Source organism: Notolabrus celidotus, chromosome 15 (genome assembly GCF_009762535.1).
Source record: "Notolabrus celidotus isolate fNotCel1 chromosome 15, fNotCel1.pri, whole genome shotgun sequence".
Taxonomy (NCBI): Eukaryota; Metazoa; Chordata; class Actinopteri; order Labriformes; family Labridae; genus Notolabrus; species Notolabrus celidotus.
In genome coordinates, this window is record NC_048286.1 from 26,270,359 (window position 1) to 26,293,856 (window position 23,498).

Below are 23,498 nucleotides of genomic sequence, written 5' to 3' on the forward strand. Positions count from 1 at the left end.
ACTTCAGAGGTCTAGTTGAGTCAGTGTCTCGTCATGTCAGGGCTGTGTAGGCTGTATTGATGGACACAATAAAATATCCTATCTTAATTTAAAGGTGCAATGTGTATACTTTTATAGTGTTTTGAATCACAGAATTGGTAATGATGGAATATAATATTCATAAGTATGTTTAAATTATTGAGTAGTCTAAAATGTAATGTATGATTGCACAAACTAAGCACAAAAGTCTTTAGTGTCTTTAGTTTACTGATAAAAACATAAATATGTTGACTAAATTTAGTGCTCTTAAACTGTGTCCACCTACGACATGGCAGCAGATAGACACTGATGAAAAAAGCAGCTCTAATAGTGCAGACAGGAGCTATATTCAGAGTCATGTGTGTGGTCTCACTTTAACCTCAGAGGGTAAATTAGTAACTGTCTAAGTACGACCCTGCTGTCACCTACTGTGGGCGTACATGTGTGCAGTTTCCACATCAACTCATTTTAAAAGTCCAGATCAATCATCATGTGACTGTCTTCAAGCTTTCCTGATTGGTACCTAACAAACTTCTCCTAAAAAGGTGGAGGATTTAGTACCTACTTTATTACGTGTTCTGTGTCAGTGTATCTCTGAGTGTGTATGTGTGTGCATGTCTTCATTTTATAATGAAAATAACAAGAAGGGAAAACGTTTAAATGTGTTTAATGTGGGTTAAAGCTTTAATCAAAGCCATGTGGGGGAGGGAGGGGAAATGAGAGTGGTGATAAACTGTAATAAAGTTTACATTTTACAGGAGAGGCGGTTTTGGCTCCAAGTTCACAACATCACAGAGTTGTGTTTTGAAGTCCTACCATTGCACCCTAATCCAGTTATACAGAGGACATCAAAGCTTGGCGCCATATAAAGTAGTGATTTTTAACTCCAGTATGTTGAAAACCCATGAAGCTGATCCAGTCTTTAAATTAAATGACGAAAGGAAAGAAAAAGAGTCAGAAAAAATGAGCTATTTGCTCTCATAAAAACTTTATAAACTAAATCTTTAGATTCCACTGAACCATTTGGAGCTTATCATGAAGTTCAAGTGTGCTTTCACCACTACGCCTGAATGACCCTCTGGAGTGTGAGAAAAAAAATAACATTAGAAGAAGTCCAAATATCCACCACATGCACGGCTTCCTTGAGTGTAGTGACTCTGCAGAGTGGTATGTCCGGGAAAACTACGGGTTAATTTAAGACTAGAAGCAAAGCCTGTTGCCAATTAGGAGCAGTGAGCGCCACATGTGGGCTAGACGCAGCTCACTCCAGAAGGGGCAAAGGGGGCAGAAACCGCGAGGCGCGGGATGGAGACAAGCTGAATGTCTGAGCTATCACCAGTTAAAAGGTTAATGTCAATGACATCGACGGACGATTACTAGGTTGACTTTTTTTTTCTTGACGAGATGATCAAACCCGATCTGCTGGGCTAAAGGATTGATGCGCAAAAGAGGCCACTTTTCACTCGTGGCCTGTTTCCAATTTTACCTCTCAGCATTGCAACATGGCACGTACTTCTACATTGTTTTTACTCTGCGTAGCATCTTTTTTCAACGGAGCAAGCAGTGTATCTGAGCCCTGCAGGGGCACGCGCTGCCTCCCTGCCCAGGACTGGAGAAGACCATGCGTCGGAGCGCACTGCCAGGGACGCACGGAACCAGTCGCGTCCAGACGGCAATATACCCACTCTGCACAGTCAAGACAAGGACAAGTCTACCCGAGTTACCAACAGGACGCCCGTTTCAGTCATCACCAAGCCCAGAGTGCGCCGTTAGCACCCTATACCATAGGCCAACCTCAGAACGGAGGCTTTACGCAACAAGTGGATACAGATGGCACCAGGAGGACAAACTCGAGAGCCATTACAGCGGAGGTTTTTCATCCAGGCTGCGCCGGAGGGACCTGTCCGACCACCATGTCTCATCACCAGACCAGTGATGACAGTGCAACACGGGAGTGTAAAGGGATTGGATGTAAACTTCCTTCCAGGATGCGCCAGAAGCCCAAGTCGTGCGTCGGGGAGGGCTGCGGTGCGCATGGAGGAGACTACGGGAGAGAAAACTCTTCTCCGGTTCGTGTGACTGACAGAGCTGCACAATTTCTGGATGACTTTTCAGACTTTGGGTCGGAGCGCGGCGCGTGGATACAGCTTACATGTGATATGAAACCAGGTCAGTATCAGCCTGTGAGCTACGAGCCTCAATATGGGAAATTAATAAATCCTTTAAAGACTGCAGCCTTCCACTGACTAAATAACAATTCTTTACATTGCTTTGTAATTATTTTCTTTCTTTGCTGCAGGGACCAATGAGGTTCCCTCTGAGGATGCTCTAGTGCTTCAGCTGCAGCTGTCAAATAGCCAGGAGAAGCTGGTAGAGGCCCTCAGGGGCCAGCAGGACGAGGTCAGAGAGCTGCAGAGGCTCCTCAGTGAGCAGCAGGGGGCGCTGGTCAACCAGCAGAGAGAAATACTGGAGCAGCAGAGGAGGATGTATGAACAGATGGAGCAAGTAAGGCTGCTGTGATTGATGATGGGGAGTAATAATGAGGGAGATGTTAATGATTTTAATGAAGCAGTTAATAGTTGATAGTTTTGTTACTGGCTGGTGATTAGAGAAACATAAAACATTATTCAGAGGAGATTAATGGAAAACACATGACCAAGAGAAGTTTTATAATGTAAGGTAATGCTGAATGCTGACCTCCATATGGAGCATCTGTTCCACACGGGCATCAAAGAAAGATTCTGCAGCCCATCAAACTGAAATGTGGACAGTTCAATACAAAACTGAATGACTGGAGCAGCACACATTTAAAGTTTGTTTTATTTCCTTTCTATGATTCCACAAAATAATTTAATTAATTTTTTCAACCTCCAGGTTAAAGCCCAGTACAACATACTAATGGAAGGCATCAAACAGACGTCTCTGCAGAACCTGCAGGGGGAGATGGACAGTCACATGGAGGCACTGAATGGGCAGGTCAGAACCCACAGAGCACAGCAGGCACTGTCTTTGCACAAGGTGGACATGGATGCCAGTGTGATGGAGGTGAGCTTCAACCAGGGGTGTAAAAGGTGTTTAAATTCATGCTGTCATTACTTTCCAAGGATGCCTAACTAATTTGTCAACAACTTAAATTAGACTCTGTTTTTTATATTCAATTTTCACATGTTATATGGCTTAGAATTGACAAGATGTCTCCAGTATCTGGTTTCTGATTGCCCTGATGTATGACATCATCATGGTGCTCATTTAATCTCTGCTAACAACACTGATATGCTTGATACCATCAGGTGGGTCGCCCCATGTTGGCCTGCGGGAGTTGTAATCCTGATGAGTACTGTGACTTTAGCAGTGGTCAGCCTCGCTGTGAGAAATGTACCATCTGTCCAGCTGGCTTCTTCTTGGTGGCCCAGTGTTCAATCCACGCAGACAGAATCTGCCAGGTTGTTACTATATTCTTTTTACAAAATGCAAAATAACAATATAGCACCCAGTTGACAAGGAACCATAGCACTAATTCTAATTAGTGCTTAAAAATAGCATCAAAGTGTTTTATTTATAATTACAGGACAGAGATGAATGCCTGGAAATATCCAACCTGTGTGGAGATCAACAGAGGTGTCAAAATACTCCAGGTAACAAAACAGATCTAACCATCTCCAACACTCAAACATATCCTTCTTTTCCACTGGTTAAAATGCTGGTTGATGAATAAAATGAGCTCTGACACACTCACTTCCCTGTCCTCAGGTGGATTCAGGTGTCATGGAATGACAGAGCGAGATGCCAACTCGGGAATGTGCAGCAGTAGCTACTTCTTTAACTCAGACATGGATGAATGTCAGGCTTGTAACGAGTGTGATGGTGAGCCGGTGGCCTCACCTTGCACCTTCACTACGGACACCCTCTGCTCTGGCCTTGCTCCTGCTGGTGACGGCACCCTCTCTCTGTCCTGGGCTGGAGATGTGAGTCTGCTTGGTGCAAAAGGCCATGCTCCGATTCATGCCTTCTCTGGTGTAAAGCTTCAGATCCAGGGAAGAGGTGACCCAGGTCTTGTGTCGGCTGAAAATGGGCAGTTGGTGCTCCGGCAGCATGGTCTGGTGTGGCTGGATGAGAATCTCTCAGTGAGCCATGGCTGTCGTAGCTTCATCCAGGTGTGTCTTCGTATGAACAACACAGATGGCTCTGATGCTCGAGATATAAGTGGCATAAGGATTGAGCAGCGTGAGGTAAGGTCGCTCCAAAGTGCCAGCATCAGCGGGGTCGCTGAAGTCGCCCCTGGAAACATTATCTCCCTCTTCCTCCGGAGCGCCACCCAACACTGTAACCAAAGTGGTGAAGGTCTGCATCTCTACGACCCCTTAGCATCTCCATTCAGTCTCTTCTGGCTCTCTCACGACACCGGGGCTGTAGCCATGACTGCACAAGCCACGGTATCTGCGCACTACCATACAAACTATCGGCCAACTTTCCGCACCACCTCCACCTCTGATCCTTACGTAGTCGGGCTGACTCATGACAGCCGTGGGATCCGTTTTGCAGAAAGTGGCACTGTTCGTTTTGTATTCCAGCAGGCGTTGTACACAATGGGCCAGGCGTGCGTGAGCGAAGGGTTCCAACTGATGGCTTACCTAAACCGCAATGGGACCGGCGTGGAGCTTTGTCGTTCCTTCAAATCAGGCGTCCACTATCGAGACACTTCCATATCTGTATCTGGAGCTGCTAAAGTTGAACCTGGGGATGCACTTGGCTTCGAGATCATCTCTCCTGCTCAGTGCAATGTACGTTTCTTTGGGGATGAGACCGGCATCAGCACCATCAGCTTGGTTTGGGTCCCCGCTGCAATCTCCTCCTCACTATCTGCATCCGTGGCTCACATTGGACTTCCTACAGGAGCGGTCAGAAACAAGCCACTGTTCTTCCGCCAGACCAGTGCTCAGGTGTCCCAGATGGGGCTGATAACGAGAGGATCCACTGATCAGAGAAGAGATTTTGTCTTCAAGGAGAGTGGCACAGCTAGTCTTGCTCTGGATCTCAAACTTATTCACTCCTGCAACCTGGTCAAGGTGACTCTTCTGAGGCGAGGGGATACAGAAGGGTCGGGAGGAGGTCGAGAGGCAGAGGTGGTACGACCTGTGCCCCTGGCCCAGCAGGTGGGCGGTCAAATGCCTGAAGGCAGCCATTGGGCCAGCGTGAGCCTGAGGGCGTCCTTCAAGGTGCATAACGGCACAGCAGTGTTCTTCACATTAGACTGTGTACGTGGACGAGTCAACCAGATCAGCCACCAAACAGGAAGTGCAGTGTCAATCCTCTGGGTGGCAGAGTAGAACAAAACCTTTCCAAGCAGTTTCTGTTTTTGGTTTCCCATTGGGACAGAAGTTAAACCATTTATGCAACTACCATTTATTGATTTGATTTCAAAAGAAAGTTTGAATTGATGCTTGTTGCTTTCATGCCAAAAGTTACACTAAATCCTACCTGAATGGGACAGAAAACAAGCCCTAACCTTCTCTGTGTGAGGGCAAACAGCGTCAGGGGGCTTGTTTGACAAATCATCCAACCTGGCTAGAGAAAGGAGAAACCTCATGAGACACCAACAACACTTGTATTCAAGTATTGGGCCGTGACATATCTCTAGTATATCTAGACTTTTGTCGGTCTTTCATCTGCCACAGCTCACTGTTTATTAAAAACAGCAATAAGAAGAGAAGATTGATACCAGACTGAACACCTTTCTGCAAACAAAAGCCAGTAGCTTATTAGTTTAAGCTAAGCTAACCAACACATCAAAGTGGCATTGATCTACTCAAGTGACTTATCTAAGGACACTGAATTAACAAATGCTAGCTTTCAAGTTTTCTGTCGCATAGCTGCTTCAGTTTGTAGTGAGTAGTCTAAAGTGAACTATATTGAAAATTATTTTGTCAAAAAGTTAAATAATGTACTTTTTATTTTCAAAATGTAGCATTATGCATCTCTTACTGTATTTATACCAATGCAACCATGAGTATTTTACAGTGAAAGCCTCTGAGGTACATATGATGGTGTTTTTTAAAAAACTGCATTCCACATCTCATTTTTTAAGACGGATATATTTTTCATAAATTGAGTTTTCTGCACTTTTTTTTCAGAAATGTGCTTTTCTGTATTTTATTTATGTTATTTACTCAGTTTAAGCCAAAAGATCTTCAGATCACTCTCACTGTGACAACATTTTCATGTCACCAAACACCCTTTCACTCAACCCTTCACTCTTCCCTTCACTCTTCCCTTCTCCGGTGCTGGATTTGATTCAGGAGTGTGTTTTTTTTTTTAAAGGACATGTGTTTCATGTTAGCCACCATTTTCTAATGTGAATATTTACTGCATGCTGTGTTTAAGGACCACATCCTGCATATTATGGCCTTAATGTAATGTGTTCCACTAAGACCCTGTTAAAATTAAACTGTACTGAGAAGACAGCATGTTATTTTAAACATTAACACCTTAACAGTTACTGTTGTACTGATACTAAACTGCAATAAGTTGTATATTTGATGTTTTACATTAAATCCAATTAAAAAAAAAGGTTTTGCAAGATTTTTACAGCAGCCTCCGTCTTGGGTTTGCTTGGTGACGTGGTATGCACAGACTAACGTTTGAAAGACTTTATCTCTGCAGTACATTTTTTTAATTTACCTTTGCTCATTTGAACTCACCAAGGGTTTTACCTTGACAGGCTTTCATGGTCCGGTATGACCTGCTACTGTAAAGCAGTGTTGCCAACTTAGCGACTTTGTCACTATATTTAGCCAGTTTTCAGACCCCTCTAGCGACTCTTTTTCAAAAAAGCAACTAGCAACAAATCTAGCGACTTTTTCTGGTGTTAACGGAGACTTTTGGAGACTGACGTGAAAGCATGTATCCTTCTCAACAAGCAGTGGATGCTGTTGTGAGTCCCTCCTAGCTGCCTTCAGAGCAGGCCTTCATCCCTCTGCATTCAGATTGCAAACGTATCACGCATGTACGAAGACACTGCTGGCTGATCCCGCCTACTGTCTCTTTTTGGTCCATTTAGATTGTTAATGTAGATTGTATACAATAAACATGTAGAAAATGTTATGGGTGAAAAATGTAATGTTTTACATTCATTTTAACTAGGCTCCTAAGTGTAGTTATAAATATATTTAGGGTGTTTTTAACCTCTTTTTGTCTCTCCCTCAACATCCTGCAGCGTCCATTACAATTCAGATTATGCAAATTAAGTGATGATAGTGACTTCTAGCTACTTTTAGAACAGCCAATAGCTTCTTACCTAACTGAAGAGTTGGCAACACTGCTGTAAAGCTAGTTTAAGATAGTGTTAGCAAACCTCTGGACTATGTTCTGTAAGAAATCCAAGTAAACTGAATTCATGACTGTTATCTATTTCTGCTGCTGTTATTGTTTAACATTTATAATGGTGAACTTAACATTAAAAGGTTTTAGGTGGAGTGTTAATGTAGTTATTGGGGTAAAGCCTGTAGTTAAAGGCTTAGTTCACAAAATTAAAGCATCCATATCACAGTCTTAACCAAGAGGTGAAGTCAATTAAGAATGCCTGAGCATGACACTTTTACAATCAAGGGACTTGAACACAGCAGTCCTACTTTAATGTTTTAAAAAACACATACTGTCATATTCTTAGCTACAATAACACAATAGGTACACTTTCGCTACCATTAGACTACAGCTATGTTAGAAATCAGTGGCTCACACTAGCATTCCTGTAAGCTAGGTCAGTATGTTTCTCCTAGTCTTTAACACTACTGATATTAGCCGTTACCTAACTTGATCTTTTAAATATGTTTACTTGACACGTTGCCCTCACAGATTTTCATTTTTGTCTTTTTAATCAGGAATAGTTCAAAATATAATTTTTCAGATTCCCCAAAGTTATATAACCTGCAATCCGGAATACAGCTGTGCGACGCTATCATCTTGGTAAGACATTTAATCTTTCCCATCCTGAGCATGATGTCAGAGTAAAATGGCTGCCATCTTATTTATTAAGTTACATTTTATAATGGTTACAAGCAAGTATTCACAACTGGTCAACACAAGGAGCATATTTTGCAAGTCTTGTTGTTCTTGTAATATTTACTTTAAGGTACATTAGTTCACAAACACACCATAAGATCTAAGTGTCCTCAAATTCTAAAACTATAAATATTTAGAACTGGATCATCTTGGATGTACTATCAAAACAGCTCTGCCACAAAAGACGCTGACAGACTGAATTGACCATGCAAGCACTTGGCAGAAGCTGCCATGTGTTTTCTGTTAACCATCAAAGAACAGGGGTCCTTTATCACAAATTTAAACAGTTCGAAGTATATTAGTCGGGTAGTTAACCTCCTAATGGCCTTCTTATAGAGGTCCAGTGAAAACGCCTCTCAGTCCCTGAGTGCTGCTCTGCTTTGGAGCCAGATCAAAAAGCATGTTACGATCACAGGCATATGTTCTATGAAAACCAGTAGACCGTTTGGTGTCATTATTTCAGCCTTTGAAGTCGTGACCTCCTGCTCAGTGTGTGCTATAGATTATTCAATAAATCACAACTTTTAGGAGATTAGTGCCATTAATATGCAGGTTTGTGTCTTAAAGGTGCTGGTATGGAGTCTCTGGGATCAAAAGAGTGCAGAGTCAGACATTACCCCGCTTAAGTCATTAAATTCTGTTCAGCTCAAGGTTACTTGACCAGAGTTAAACCATGAATAAAGCATGTGCAGCACAGTTCATGAACTAATCCCACATCTTGTGCAAAACCTTTTTGAGAGACTAGCCCGAGGAGCACAGACACTAACCAGAAATGAGCTGACTAACAGAGCAGGAAAAAAAGCAGATTGGGACAAATTGAAACCACCTCCTGGCTGACGGATTGGATCGCTGGATGAGTTATGGTGGTCTGAGGATAATAAACGTTTAAGGAAAGAGGTCAGAGCCCCACAGTATGGAAAGTGAAGCTGCGTCTGGAAGCACTACCTGCCCTTACACATTAGCGCCCTGGGTAATGGATTGCAGGTGGAGGGAAAGACAAGAGTGTGTCGGTATGGGTGTGTCTTTAACAGAGCATTTTTGTACGTACGAAGGCTGGCCTCTAGAAAGCTCAATTTAAAAGTCTTTGAAACTTAATAGCTGTTTCCAACATGATAAAAAGAAAGGAAGATATTTAAATTGGACAATCTGTCAGGTGTTGCAACATTTTGCTACTGGATTGATTTATTAGGATTGAGAAGAGTCTGGAAAAAGAGTCATAAGTCAGGAAAATGCATGCTAACCCAAACTAATGTTTCAGCCACATTGTTTTGATGTGAACAGAAACTAGCAGTTCTATCTCACCTTACGGTCTATGGTAGGGGTTCCCAAACGTTTTATTCTGTGACCCCCAAAATAACAATGCCAGAGACTGGATACCCCCACTGTCCTGATGTGGTTAAATGTTGCTCACAGAACTAGTAGGCCAATCCAAAAACCTACAGATATCTTTGTAATTTAAAGAAGGCTATAGCAGGATAATTTCCTTAGGCTACAAATTTTGTATATGTTTTCACAACAAAAGGATAAAAGATACAATTTTAGATCATTCCAAGTTTTCATTGATTTTTGAAAGGCATCTTGGGACCCCCAATCAGTGTCTCGCAACCACTGGTCTATGGTGTCAACAATCAGAAGTAAAATATGCTGGAAATCTTTTCTGCGGATTGATTTGACATGACTTGTGATCAGTTTGCCTCTGGCGTTGCTCATGTTAGTGAAAGTTAACCACCATCATCAAGGGGTTTTGACCAATCAGAATCAAGCATCTTACACAATCAAAATATCAGTAAGAGAGCCGGGTAATCATAAATTGGATGATGTACAGTGAACGGGTGGTTATGGGGCGGCAGTAGCTCAGTCCATAGGGATCTGGCTTGGTGCGCTGGTTGATGGCAGCATCCTCACTCTGACATCTCTCCCTAAGTGCATGTCTAGTGCATGTCCATAGCATGTTTGTGCATAAATTGTATGTATATATCAAACTGTGTGTGTAGCATGACCAAAATAACACAAGTGGAAAAATTTAATTTCCCCCATGGGGATTAATAAAGTACATTTCTTCTGCTTCTTCTTCTTCTTCTTCTTCTTCTTCTTCTTCTTCTTCTTCTTCTTCTTATGCAAATTAGACTCCCTTCAGGGTGAGACAAGAAAAGCCATTCAGATTCCAATGAGTGCCCACGTCACTCCTGACCTGACATGGTACAATAAGGCGTTCTGTTTGTCCAGAGGAGAGGCTCAAATTGACTACAAAGTTAAGTCATTGTTATATTTACCTCTTCATGCTTTGACACAGGTTACTTCCTATGTAGTTCTTATATCCATATATAAATAGGGGAAGGGTCCAACTTACAGTTGTCAACAACTCCTTAAAAGGTGTTGCTTTTGGCAACAAATGGCACTCAGAGCAAAGTCTCACATATTGCATGTGTCTGTACGCGTCATTGAACCTACATCTTCGCCCTTGTCTCATTTCTGCAGCCACATGTGCTGCTCCTTTGAGCCAGCACAGCAGACAGGCTGCCAGAGTGTGAGTGTAGCATGAGGTGGAGGCTGAGGCTGCTGGGTTACAGATGGTGCACAGACTGTATAGGTGGGAAAAATGTGTAGAAAACAGGTGTACTCAAAACGTTGCCCTTGATACTGGAACAACTAGAATTTCAAGGTAGAAGAAAAAGACTGAAAGAGGGAAGATTTAGATTTAAAAAAGGGAAGAAGAAGAAAGCTGGTGGAAAGAAAGTGAGGAATCAGAAGCTTTAGGGTTACCGCATCTGGAAACATTTCTCACTTGTTGTGAACTTTCATTCTCCTCCACTCGCTCAGAGGTGTCCAATTATCTCTGCACTTTTTAGGAAGTGAGCTTATTTGTTAGGATGCTCAAAAAGGGACAAAAATGTAGCGATTTGGATCATAGAGTACCAAAATAAACACTCCAGAGAGGTATGCAAACCTGGTTTTCATATCGTATCATTTTGCCATTTAACTTGAATTAAAAAAAGTGTTTTTAAATGCTATAAGATCAAAAACAGTATAGGTTTCACATGTCATCTAGTCATACAGAATTTCATTTCAAATCATTATCTTTCTCATTTCTTCTTCTTAAAAGTGGCATTTACAAAAACCTAATGCAACACTGCCCTCCTCAGGACGAAAAGACAACATGTTTCCGTTTGATTTAAACTTTATTACTGCATACATGACATCACAACAGGTTTACAATAACTTCCTTCATATAATTTAGCATACTCTTCCACTATGTGACAACTCAACCAAACATTTCGTTATATATGACACTAATAATGGTTTTAAATCAAATCTGTTATATGATTTCATACATGGATGTAAACTGAGTCCTTAAACTGTGATTGTTCTTCAGAGGTTACAGAGAAATACATGTCTTTCTTGTTATAACTATCTATCCATTTGTTACTATCTGATGATCTTAATGCACAATGATCTCAAAGTTAAGCATACTAATCACAAAGAACTGTAGATGTATTTAGGTTAAGTCAATTCAACGACTATAAGTGATGGGTAAAGACGTGGAAATGTGTTAATGTGATAGGCAGCATGTTAGCTGTGACTTATAATAAAACTACAAACCGTTAGAGTTAAAAAATCCCACATAACAATCAGGGATGAGACTACAAAAAAGCCAATACTGTGTACTAAAAAGAGTTCAGAGCTCTAGATAAAAAGGTAACAGCATACTTAGGACAATAATTAAGTGTGATAATTGGGCACTTGCGTGATTAGTGTTGCAGCAAAAAGGAAATTGCATTATCAATTCATTAAAGGCATCTTTGAGGCAAACAGGAGTGGTTTTAATAGATGATGATGAAAGAAATAAATACAGTGCCAAATATCAGAGGCCACATGAGTCAAGCTTTGAGCTTAAAATGGTGAGCGAAGGTACAAAAAGACAGCAAAGCTACTGATTGTTGAAAAATGACTTGAGATTTTTGGACAATGACATAATTTTTTTGCTCGATGTTAAGTTCTTGGCGAAACTGTGTATTCAAAGACTATAAATGTAAGTAAACCACGTGTAAAATACTGTTTAATGGAGTAACAAGTTGGTTTTTGGTCCATGCTGCAAAGAGATCTGTCTCAATGAGTAAGAGAGAAATATAAAGACATACATGACAGGCTGAAAGACACCCACAAAGGAGATGAGATAACCTGGTAAAAGGAGGATAAAGAATTAGATGAGGAATCACTGGATACAGAGTTTGTATAATGTTGGTTAAATAAGGCCAGTAGGGAGAAAGTGAGACGTTTTAATGCAGGATCTCCATGAGGAGGCGTTTGAAGTCTCCACCACAATCTGAATCCAGAGCGTCCTTCAGGGTGACGTCGTATTTCTCCAGATACATGTCCTTCACCGTCTCCAGGTCGATCTGTGGGTGAAGAAAATACCTGTCTAGTCAGTAGGGATTAGCTACAGCCCCCTCTAGTGGCAGGCTGCTGGGCTACAGCTTAGGCACAAAACATGACTAATATTTGGGCCTAGTTTAAAAAATCTGAATAATTGTTACAACCAATTTGTAATTCTGGCGCCAACTAGCAAGGGCAATGTTGTTTCATTTTTTAGGTGACCAAACAAACATGTTCCTGGTTTTTAACACTTTTTATTTTTTAGCTTTGATGATCTGACAAAGGAAATGTAGATTCATGGTGCCTTGGCACTTCACTTTTTTAAAATCTGGACCCTCTGAAAGGTTAGAATTAAAGAAAAAACAAACATAAACTAAAAGTAAATATTAGATGTTGGGAGCTTCATTATATTTTGCTTTCTCAGAGAATTACCTGAGACTTCACATTGTTTTCTTTAGCCTCATGTTTTCTGAACCTTAATAAAACGTCGGCCAAAATCTTACTCTGGTCACAATGAAATCTACAGTTTTGTTATGAGCTTCTGTCCCGACCGTGCATTCATTAAAACACATCTGAACCAGCCACAGAACACATGAACACATGAACATCACTTCTCTCTCTCATAGACTTACCTCAGAGCGTCCTACAATGATGCGAATGAGCGTGTCCTCGTCGGTGCCTGCACCCTTCATGGCGTCATTAAGACGTCGGGCAAAATACAGCTGAGGGTTCTTAGCACACCTGACTAGAAAACACAAAGACAAAAACAGCATCATCAATTCAAGTTACTTGATTTTGAATGAAACGTATACATATCACATCTTGTTAACTATCCTGTTACAGTGAAATCTACCCAGAGTGACGTAGCAGTCCTGCAGAGTCCCGGTGGCCTCAGATTTAATGGTGTCCAAAATGTCAGTCCCTGAGAGCTGTAAGACAAGAAGTTAAATAAGACTCTGTAATATGAACAACAGTGGAAAACCAGAATGATGTGATCTCTCTGAAATGAGTGCAATCCTCACCGACTCGTAGATCTTAAAGGTGGCCTGGAGCTGCATGTAGTTCCTGTGAGTCAGGACAAAGGTGAAGGTGGACTCGTCAGTGCCAAATCTGCCTTCTCCGGCCTGACAGGGACAAAAAGAGAGATAATTATAGCACAACTGGGCTAAGTGGTTGTTTCAGTAGAAGACGTCTGACATCTGGAAAGATGATTAGTATGTTTTCATGACTAATAAACTCATGACTCATCAACAACTGACTCATCTAATAAAAAAAAAAACATTATTAACTCCAGAAAGTTCTTTATTCTTATGTACAAGAGACATAAATGACTGACTACAGCACTAAATCATGGGAGCTAGACTAAGAGTCTGCAGCAATACTAGCTGTTCTTAAAAAACAGCACATTTAAAGGAAAGGATGTTGAATGGAGGTTACGCAGGCCGCATGATTTTCACCACTGTTTTGTAAACTGCCAATGTAAGGCCTCTCAGTGGGTGTTAGGACTGTCACCATATTTGTTATATTGAACCAGAAGTGACCATACTCAGACTAAACAGGGTTGTCTAAATTATTCAACTTCCCAAGTGTATAAGCTACCATGGTGTCAGATAATTTGTGGACTACACTTTTTAAGTCCTATCTTTGGTATTCATAAAAGATGTGCAGGTTTCGTTGACATATTGTCAAACTCACTTGCCTGCACCAGAATTACTGCTCGACTAATGTACTGTCATAATCCTCTACTACCTGGGTGTCAACAAGCACAGATGGCATCTTGTAGAAGGGCGAAGTTAGGCTGTGTTTTATACTACTAAGTGAAGATCAAGTTGTTTGTAGGCTGTGTCTGGTTAAACTGGCAAATGCAAAGAGTGACCAGCACGGGTATGTGAACTTTAACTTACATGAAGGACAAAAGGCTATAATGTGCTATCACTGCTAACATTTGCCACACTCAGCACACCAATTTGACTTACTTTAAGCAGAGGCTGTGATCTCCTGTTTAGTTATCTCAAATAAATTGCACTCAATGACTAGTCTAAATTTAAATATCTGAATAAATGGCCATAAAATTAGTAAGACAAACTCCTATGTATGCTGTAGCCATCTTGATTTTGACCCATTATTTGACTGTATTTGAGAAGCTAGATCAACACTGTTAAACCTCTATCCTGATTAACAGGACACTGTGAGAGCAGCCTGTCAATAAAAGCCCCTCCCTAAAGCATATATGCCAAATCATGCTGTACTGCAGAGGAACTAGAGCTAGCAATAGAGGCTATTAGCTCATCAGGAAAAGGTCACTAAGGTAATAAATGAGCTGAGCCATGTCAGGTCATGTTTGTTAATCAGAACTGGTTCTCAAACATTTTTACCTGGTAAAATAAAGGTCAGATAAATAAAAGAACAGTGGCATGATCTTTTTGTTCACACATAACTTGACATTTTTTTGCAACCAGTTTGCCATAGGGATGAACGCAGGGAGGCTAAGACCACTTCTTATATACAGTAATGCTGACACTTATTAGAATGTCATTAGCTTTGTCATCTTAAGCGGCACAAATTACGCAGCAGTTATGATGTCAGAGGATAAAAAAGACTGAGTCATTCTCACATTTGGAGTTGTATAAGATTTCATTACATTATTGTAAAAATAATAAGACTTTTCCATGTTACTCTCTGCATACATTCATATTTGTGTCACTATGAAACTTCAAACTTTCGACAGATCCCACGATTCTGCCCATAATAAAAGCCACAGTGCAGCTTTACCACAAAAACATGCCTTGATTCAATAAATTCAGTACTTGTGAGATTTGCCTGTCATCCTGGTCTGTCACACTTAAGCGTTTCAAATCCAGGATCACATTTCTTTGCAAAACATTGGCGTTATTTTAAGAGGAAACTATGAATAAGGCCTGTGATTTGAAGGAATTACTGTGTAGAGATCTCGTCTGTGAACGTACCTCGAACAAAGATGTGGCATCCTGTTCGGCTAAATCCTCATCCACCTCATAGCCCTCGGTTCTGGCTGCCTGTAGAAAAAAAAGGATACAGGACACAGCAGGGGAATAAAAGAGCAGGAGAGTAGTTAAGAAGGATGGATAAAGTGGGCAAAATGTGTTGAAAGAGTGAAGGAAAACATTAAGTGAGTGAGAAAAATGTTACAAAGACAGATCAGGAAAAGAATCCAAAGCATTTAAGTGGATTACAGTCATCTGCTACACATCAGGGGAAATATTTGAAGGCCATAGTCGTGGCAGCTCTTTGCAAAAGGCATTGCTATGGAACATGAGTCACACTGTGTTTGTCTTTATTTCTTGGGAAGGAAAAGAGAAGGGAATCAGAGACGGGTGGGAGCACTGAAAAAAAAAAAGGCTACAGCATGCCAGACAATGATGTGATGTGTGACCAATGTCTCAGTGGGCGAATCACAGCATGGAGAACAATCCAGTGAGCAAAAAACAATAGAAGAAAAGTAACATCCTCCCTCTCTTTATGGCTTTCATCCAAATTCACAACGACTAAACTAGTTTTACTTAAAAAGCTGCAGCTTTGTTTCTAATACTAATGATGCTGAAGAGCTTTCATCGTCTAACCAGGCCTTCGTAATGAGTGTTTACCTGCAGCAGTGCCGTCAGCAGGTTCCTCACATCTCCACTAGTGTCGCCCTCGATGTCAGTCTCTAAGTCACGCTCATGCACTGAAAGATAAGAGGAAAGAGAGTCCTAATTGAATTGGATTCTCCCCACATTTTTACACCATCAACATCTGCTTTACAGTACTGAGTACAGGGTATTTTATGAGTGACATCTGAGCCAGGGGATGGGAGGATCCGTCTGTTTTCGTGGTGAGTGAGTTGGGAAATCATGGCTCATTACACTGTGATTCACTCCATAGGAGGAAACACCCTCAGCATGAACACAAACTTAAAGCTTTAACTGACCACAAACACCAGTATGAAACAGAAGTATCTTTTTTTATGAATGACTCATCGTGGAGGAACACTCACCCTGGGCATAAGCCTCCTTGTACTTCAGGATGTCCTGAAAGAGGGAGCAAAAGTAGATTCAGTTAAATCCTGCATTAAAGCTACTCCCATAAACTGATAAATACTTGAATGGATCAAAAAACAACATATAATATGAACAGGGTCAGTCATGGTGCATATCTAGAGAATCTCAAGAGTATTTCCGAATAAGTTTCTTGATTTGCAGCGGGGTTTGACTGTTAAATTTAATCCCACTTCCTCATCAGCGTTATTTCCAGCAACAGGATGGGCTCTAACCAAAACAATAACAAATCCATTATCATGATCTCCCTAGAGCTAGCCAGAGAACAATCAGTGTTCGCAATTAGCAACTGATAAAATATAGGGGCCAACTTTTATACAGCTGAGTGTCCTTCCCATCAGAAGTCTGAGTGAATGCTGGAGTAACAGCATGTTGACACTCTGTATCATCAGAATGCATGAATAAGCAACTGTTTGCTGACATGTTGGTCCTATAAGCTGTGAATATGTCAGCGCTTCTTTTACAGTGTGATGCATTGCCCCCATGTGGCCACAAATCAATACGTGCAGCTTTAGTAGCTAAGTCCACTAAAGCTGTTTTTTTTGCACTGGTTGGCTTTCTCTTCAAACCTTTGGAGCATTGCTGTGCTTGTCAGTGTCACTTCTTTATCATCCACAAATCAGAATCAAGAAGAGGCCGGACGTCGGACATCAACTTTATCAACAGCAGTGGTAGATTGCTATGCAAGGAAGTCACCACGCTCAATGTTTCGTCATACAGTTTCCAAGTCAAGAGCTGCTGCTGATGTTTTCACACAATGTCTACCGATCGTTTTGTTAGTTTCTTTTTAAAATGCCATTGAATGAAGGCAATTAAGAAACAGAGTAAACATGATTTAAGATATTACATTTTCTGCACACTTTATATGCTTCATAAAAAATAGCTTTACTAAATGTTGATAAAATTATGTTCATATTTGGTGGATCAGTAAAGCTCTTAATACTGAATGCAGTCAGGTTCATGAAAAACTGGGTTTAGTAGTTTCCTTGACCACTTCTGTTTTAGACCGTTTTATTCAGGAGAGAATTTGGACTAAGACCCTTCAAATATTTATAAGGTTGGACCCAATTGTTTGAACCAATGACTGTATATTATAATGGACACCACGCCTCAATCTCCTTTCATTGTGGGATGTGAAACCAAAATACAACCTTAATGGATGCTGAGATATTGTGCTGGTTGAGCCGAGGCACACACAAAAGCAATCTGGAAGGTTGAGTCATGGGACTGATAGAACTCAGAGAATCCCTACGGCTGGCAAAGTCCACAGCAGAACAGATTCTGGTGTTGATTTGAAGTGGGCACTCATGGTTATGCAAACTTTAATGAGTCTTGTGTTCACGTTTGTTACATTTTCCCTCACCGTTCCTCTTTTACTCTGTTAATCTAGTAAAGAAAGCTGTAGAAGCCTCCATTTGTCAACACAGCTGTAAATCAAATATCCCCAACATCAAATAATTGACTAAAACTAAACTACTCTGAAAAAGTGAACATGTGCACATTAATCAGCATGACTGAGAAAAACTTATTTAAAGAGTATTTCTATTTTCGGATTTGACCAAGCGGCAACCTCCGGTCTAAAAATATGAGTCCAATGCGGAAGTGCTAAAAACTGCAATAGCCGCCACCGATTGGCCTCTGCTTCAGAAACAGATGGGTGACGTCATGGATACTACATCCATAGTTTATACAGGCTATGGATTTGACCCATGTTCTGTTAGAATGGAGAAGGCAGGCTTTAAAGCCCATACTGCAGCCAGCCACCAGGGGGAGCTCTAAATATTTTGGCTTCACTCTCAAGACAGCTGTTAATCTGTCAATGGTTTTATCCAGTCAATGTTTTGAACCTTGAAGCCTCTTGTAAAGTTTTCTTTCCCTTAAAGTGGTACAAAAACTACGCAAATATTAATAATGAGAAAACCAACTCCACAGTTTTTTTTTAAATTAACCCAAAGTTAGAGACTGAGTGAAAATAGCATCTTAACACAACATCATCACACGCTTGACAGACCTCATTGGAGGCCGTGCACAGGATCTCAATGAGCACAGCTTCGTCTGTCCCTGCCCCCTTCATGGCCCTCCTTAGCTCCTTGGCAAAGTAGATTTCAGGAGGGTCCAACATGGCGATGATGGCCTTCTCAAAGCTCCCCGTCAGCTCGTCCTTCAGAACCTCCTCCAACTCCTGCTGAGACACGCCGAGTTAACATAAAGGTTACATAGCGCATTGTTAACATGCATCTTTAGATGGGACGCTATAAGCAGGTACTTACATCATCATACTTTTCAAAGTAGGCCTGTTTGATCTCCATACGCTGAGCTGAGGAACGATTGGCCAGGATTTGAGTGATGGACTGTTCATCTGTGCCTGGAGAATAAACAGCAGCATGAACATTAAACTCAGGATTCTTAAACAAAAGTTTAAATGTTATAATGCTACATTGACAATACATTGACCTAATGTAATATTATGACTTATAACTGCCTGTTTTTTTGCATGAGAAGCTTATTTTAAGGTGGATTAAATATAAAAATCAGTTCATGAATGCATTTCCAAAAACTAAGGCAATTATTCATTTTCACTTCCTGTAAATCTGCCGAGCAGAAAAGACAGATCCTCATACATTTGGGTTTAGACCTTAGACTGTATAATAAATGGATGTAGCATCATGACATCACCAGTTTTGAAGCCTGTCGGCAGCGGTTGCCATATTGAAATGCTGGCTCAACCTAACTTCGGTCAATCTAGTATGACACAAAGATGTGGAGGCGGGCCTTTAGCCTCTTGCTTGTTGAATTATATAATTATCTTTGCCATATTATATTATGTTATATTACATTATTATTGTTTACTACAACTCACGGTCATATTACATATCCATATTTATTTTAATTTAGCTTAATCTGTCATAACCAACCAACCATGATCACATCATGTCAACCTCTCACTACTGAATCATTTTTAATACTGCCTGTAATTACTGCTATTTAATCTAAATTCCATTTGTAACATTTGTATTTATCTAGATTGTATTCTATCTTTATTTATCTATTTTTATTTTTACTTATTTTATTTTACTTATTGAAACTTCTTCTTGATTGTTCTTATGTCTGGGTTGCTGTAACAACTGAATTTCCCCCCCTGGGGATCAATAAAGTAATATCTTATCTTATCTCTTGCTAAAAGCTACAGGGTGCCTGTCTGTTAGTCAAGTCAGCCAAGCCCTGAATTAGGCAAAAATCATTTCATGGGTGTGTATGTGGTTTCATGTGCCTCTCCAGTCAGCCTCAAGCAGATGCTTGATGTACTATGGTTTATAACACTTCCGCATTGGCTTCATATTTTAAGACCGGAGGTTGCCACTTAGTTCAAACACTCAACGTGTCTGTGGTGAGTGGAAGAGAAGCAGCTGAAGCTTGCCTTTAATATATTTTGTCTGTTTATTCTTAAGAAACTTTGCAATGCTAGAGGACATAACCTGACAATGTCATTTAGATGGTTAAAAATACAAAACAAGACTGTTAAATTATGATTAAAAAACTGCCAACATATCGATAAAACAACATTCATGTGACTGAACAGATGCGACTGACAGATTGACTATAAATCTTCTGCGTGATGTCAGCCATCACTTTTCAGAACTTTCTGCTTTAACACACCTCATTTTATGATCATGTGTTTTGTTGTCTGGTGGATTAACAATGAAGAGACTTCACAACACACAGATCAAATTACATTTCTTACAGAGACAGGAGGAAGAACACTGATGTTGGACACTTACCCAAACCTTTGCATGCTTTTCTGATGGCCTTAATATCAGAGGTGACATCAAAGTCCTCAAATGGGACTATGGTGGGCTGGAGGATAAGAAGACACAAAAATAGATGAATATATATGTGAAAACTTGATAGTTATTCATTTTCTTTGAGGTAAATCACACAAATGTCTTCAGGTTACAGGTTTCATGCTGTTCTGAGAAGCCTGGATTATTATATATTTAATGGAGATTATAAAATCAGCATGAAATAAGAAAAAATATGTAGTTTGTGTTAACTGTGTGATTTAGAATAAGTAAAATATGAATTGTATTCAACTTAGTATTTGCTTTATTATGATGAAATAAGCATATATTTACTAATACGATGTATGTTTAATGAAAACCTTAAAATGACAGCCTACAAAATGTTCACTTTTAAAGTTTAGGACTTGTTTTCTTAATTTGTTTCAGGAGCCTAAAACATACTCAGCATGAACAACTTAATATTTTTTGTAGTCTCTAGGGGTCTCCTTAATTTTCTAGCCTCCTTTTTGCTTCTTTGAACCTGTTTTTAATTAACATTATATAAAAGCATCACATATTAATCAAAATCAAAGTGTCTCTCCCACTTTGAGAGACCTGTATGTTATCATGCATCTGAACTGTAGTTTTGAAGCAATCAAAATCTGACATAGTAATGTATAACTGCATTAAAACAGTATAAAAGCCCAATTAAAAGTCAGTCCAGTCAGGCAGAATGCAGAGTGAGCCCCTCTGGAAATGATTATACTGGCATTTCAGCGCATCAGACCAGCTTGTCCCGCAGGAAAAGGGTGCAGCCCTGTGTTACAGCTGAGTCATGGAGCAGCAGGAGCAGCAGCAGTGTGCACACTCTCTATCCTCGCCCACCCTCTAAATACACAATGCGGCCTTATTGATTAGAGTCTCAAATTCCTGCTGCTGCTGCTGCCTCTGAGGCCTGGCAGGGGGAACTCCCTTTGACCAAGTTAACTGCGCAACTTTTGCTCCAAACAAGTCACCATCTTCCAACAAATGTCTTGTTTTTGCTTTTTGAAGAAATGTATCAGCCTATTTCAACCTTTGGACTTGGTTGGTAATACTTTGTGAGCTTTTCCCCCTGGATCACAGCGGCTTTCATATTGCATCAGTGATAACTCGCACTGGAAAAGTCTGACAAGTAATTATACACTTCTTACGATAATGATGCTCTAAGAGATACTTTTATATGAAGAGGTTTCCTTACCTGTACGTTGCCCATGTTGTTCTTCCTGGTCGATGTTAGCGGGTAGAGAGTGAAAGCAGACAGCGGTGTGTTGGTGTGTGTTTTGATGTTGTGCTGCTCTGTAGTTGATGTGCTGCGTGGTAAAAACTCAGATCGGCTGTTCCTGCAAGGACGCAGCCCTGTCCGCAGCTGCAGCGGTGACGTCACTGTCGCTCATTAAATTAGCTGGATGGAGCAGAGTGCTGGAGGAGGAGGAGGAGGAGGAATAGGACGAGGAAGAGGAAGAGGAGGAGGAGGAAGAGGAGGAGGAGGAGGAGGGCGCTGGATGGGCGGATTGTGGAGGAAAGACAATATTTGACTCAGTCAAGTTATCATCAGCTGGAGTTGATAGACTGGTTGGAGTCAACAATTAATCACTCTGGCTTTTACTTGTGCGGAGTTATGAATATAGCCTACGTTGTATTTACACAAGTAATGTGTATGGAAGCTCAAAGTAGACAAGCATCCAAACTTTTCCTTGAAAATTAGTTATTTTATTGTTTTCCTTAGACCTCTACTAAGGCTTTTTTCCTTATTATCTCATGAAAAAAAGCTGTTTTTACAATCATAGCAAGTTGATTTAACCCTCCTTTTATGTATGTTTCTCTGAAACAGCAATAATGTTCCTGGGCCAATTTGACCCAGGGCGTATTCAATTATCCAAAAGTGTCAGAACTCCAAAAAACCTTATTTTTAATTCCATTAAGATTTAGTGCAATGGTGTTCTTTAATCCTCACAGGTCATAGTTCAATGAGGATAACTTACTCGTTTTTCATTCAAATTAATGTTAAAACTTTTTTAACTTCACATTGGAAAGCCCAAAATATAAATACAATAGTTTTGCATGACATAGATTTTTGTTTATTTTATTTTACATTTTGAATTTTTTTTTTATGAAGTGATGTTGATAAATTAACACAAGACACCTCTTCTGTCACATGCTGCACAGATTTGTATACTGCATTTAGAAAGTTTGGAAGGCATATAATGCCTAAAATAGACTTTAAAAAGTGTGACCTGCAACATAACAGGAGGGTTAATATGTCGAGAGGAAATAACACATTTTTTTATCCTTCTTAAATTATAATTTTCTGATGGTTTTGAAAAAAACAAACAATAAGATGATCAATATACTGTAATAGTTCAGAACTTGGCATTCGGTGCTGCCATTGCTTGCACCAATGAGTTAAGTTAAGCCCAATTTTCTGTTTGTTTTGTGCTTTTACAACTCCAAGGAAACAGGTTATGATCATCTGATGTTACAGCACTGCAAGTGAATCAAAAACTACTAATCCATTTTAACAGACTAATAATAAATATATGATGAAACAACAACAATAAAACTCAAGACCTGGAGGAAACAACTGGAAGTGACTCACTATCATGGGAAGACTTAGTACTTATAGCAGTGTTGTAGTTGAGTCACCAAGATTCAAATAGTTGAATCTGAGTCACCAGAGAAAAATCTGAGTTGAGGCTGAGTAGAATCCCCCTTACCCGAGGATTTATAAGTAATCAAAGCTGTTTCACACCAAACTGTGACTGACTGTTTGGGACCTTTTAGATGTCTAGAAAACTCATTTTATTTATTGACATTAGATTCCGATTGATCATTGCGTCCTGCCTGGAGATCAAATTGATTAAAGTTACAGCCCTGTGTCGTAGATATGCTCCTGTCTTCTTCTCACTAGTTCTTTTACATGTAACATGTTGCGCTGCTCTATATTTGCTTTAAAATATTTTTAAGAAAAACTCCATTTATGATACCTCTTTGAGCATCGGATAGGAACTGTTGCTGAACGCTCATGGAGAACACACCAGCTGTGAAGTGAATACATGATTTGGGCCTTATAATACCAAAAACTAGCACAAACAATAAAACTGTCTTCATCAATAAATAAGTTTGAGTCCTCCCCTCCATCTTCTGAGTCAGGATG

At 40.3% G+C, this 23,498-nt stretch overlaps 2 protein-coding genes across 3 annotated transcripts; one reads left to right on the top strand and one right to left on the bottom strand.

Annotated features, from left to right (window-relative positions):
* The first annotated feature begins 1,041 nt into the window (after positions 1-1,041).
* si:ch211-252f13.5 lies at positions 1,042-6,603 on the top strand. The gene is made up of 6 exons (XM_034704010.1): positions 1,042-2,187; positions 2,318-2,523; positions 2,893-3,063; positions 3,309-3,461; positions 3,587-3,653; positions 3,769-6,603. Exons 1-6 carry the CDS (start codon positions 1,521-1,523, stop codon positions 5,343-5,345), a joined length of 2,841 nt encoding a protein of 946 aa, XP_034559901.1. The 5' UTR covers positions 1,042-1,520; the 3' UTR covers positions 5,346-6,603.
* Positions 6,604-11,236: 4,633 nt separating this feature from the next.
* anxa13l (annexin A13, like) lies at positions 11,237-21,730 on the bottom strand. Of its 2 annotated transcripts, none has more exons than XM_034703391.1 (11): positions 21,543-21,730; positions 20,303-20,378; positions 18,794-18,888; positions 18,535-18,705; positions 16,463-16,496; positions 16,074-16,153; positions 15,417-15,485; positions 13,473-13,574; positions 13,304-13,379; positions 13,083-13,195; positions 11,237-12,473 (listed from the first exon to the last, which is right to left on the bottom strand). In XM_034703391.1, exons 1-11 carry the CDS (start codon positions 21,555-21,557, stop codon positions 12,354-12,356), a joined length of 951 nt encoding a protein of 316 aa, XP_034559282.1. In that variant the 5' UTR covers positions 21,558-21,730; the 3' UTR covers positions 11,237-12,353. The 2 variants fall into 2 exon arrangements, with proteins under 2 accessions (XP_034559282.1, XP_034559281.1); XM_034703390.1 differs by having other exon boundaries at positions 18,535-18,708.
* Positions 21,731-23,498: the final 1,768 nt, after the last annotated feature.

What these genes read in the sequence shown, in the direction of transcription:
- si:ch211-252f13.5 (XM_034704010.1), top strand. Translation starts at nt 1,521, where the DNA reads ATGGCACGTACTTCTACATTGTTTTTACTCTGCGTAGCATCTTTTTTC. An exon ending in TACATGTGATATGAAACCAG is followed by an intron (nt 2,188 to 2,317) that starts GTCAGTATCAGC and finishes TCTTTGCTGCAG; the next exon opens with GGACCAATGAGGTTCCCTCT. An exon ending in ACGCAGACAGAATCTGCCAG is followed by an intron (nt 3,462 to 3,586) that starts GTTGTTACTATA and finishes TTATAATTACAG; the next exon opens with GACAGAGATGAATGCCTGGA.
- anxa13l (XM_034703390.1), bottom strand. An exon ending in AAAAGCATGCAAAGGTTTGG is followed by an intron (nt 18,889 to 20,302) that starts GTAAGTGTCCAA and finishes TTTATTCTCCAG; the next exon opens with GCACAGATGAACAGTCCATC. An exon ending in CCTTTAAGATCTACGAGTCG is followed by an intron (nt 13,380 to 13,472) that starts GTGAGGATTGCA and finishes CTTGTCTTACAG; the next exon opens with CTCTCAGGGACTGACATTTT.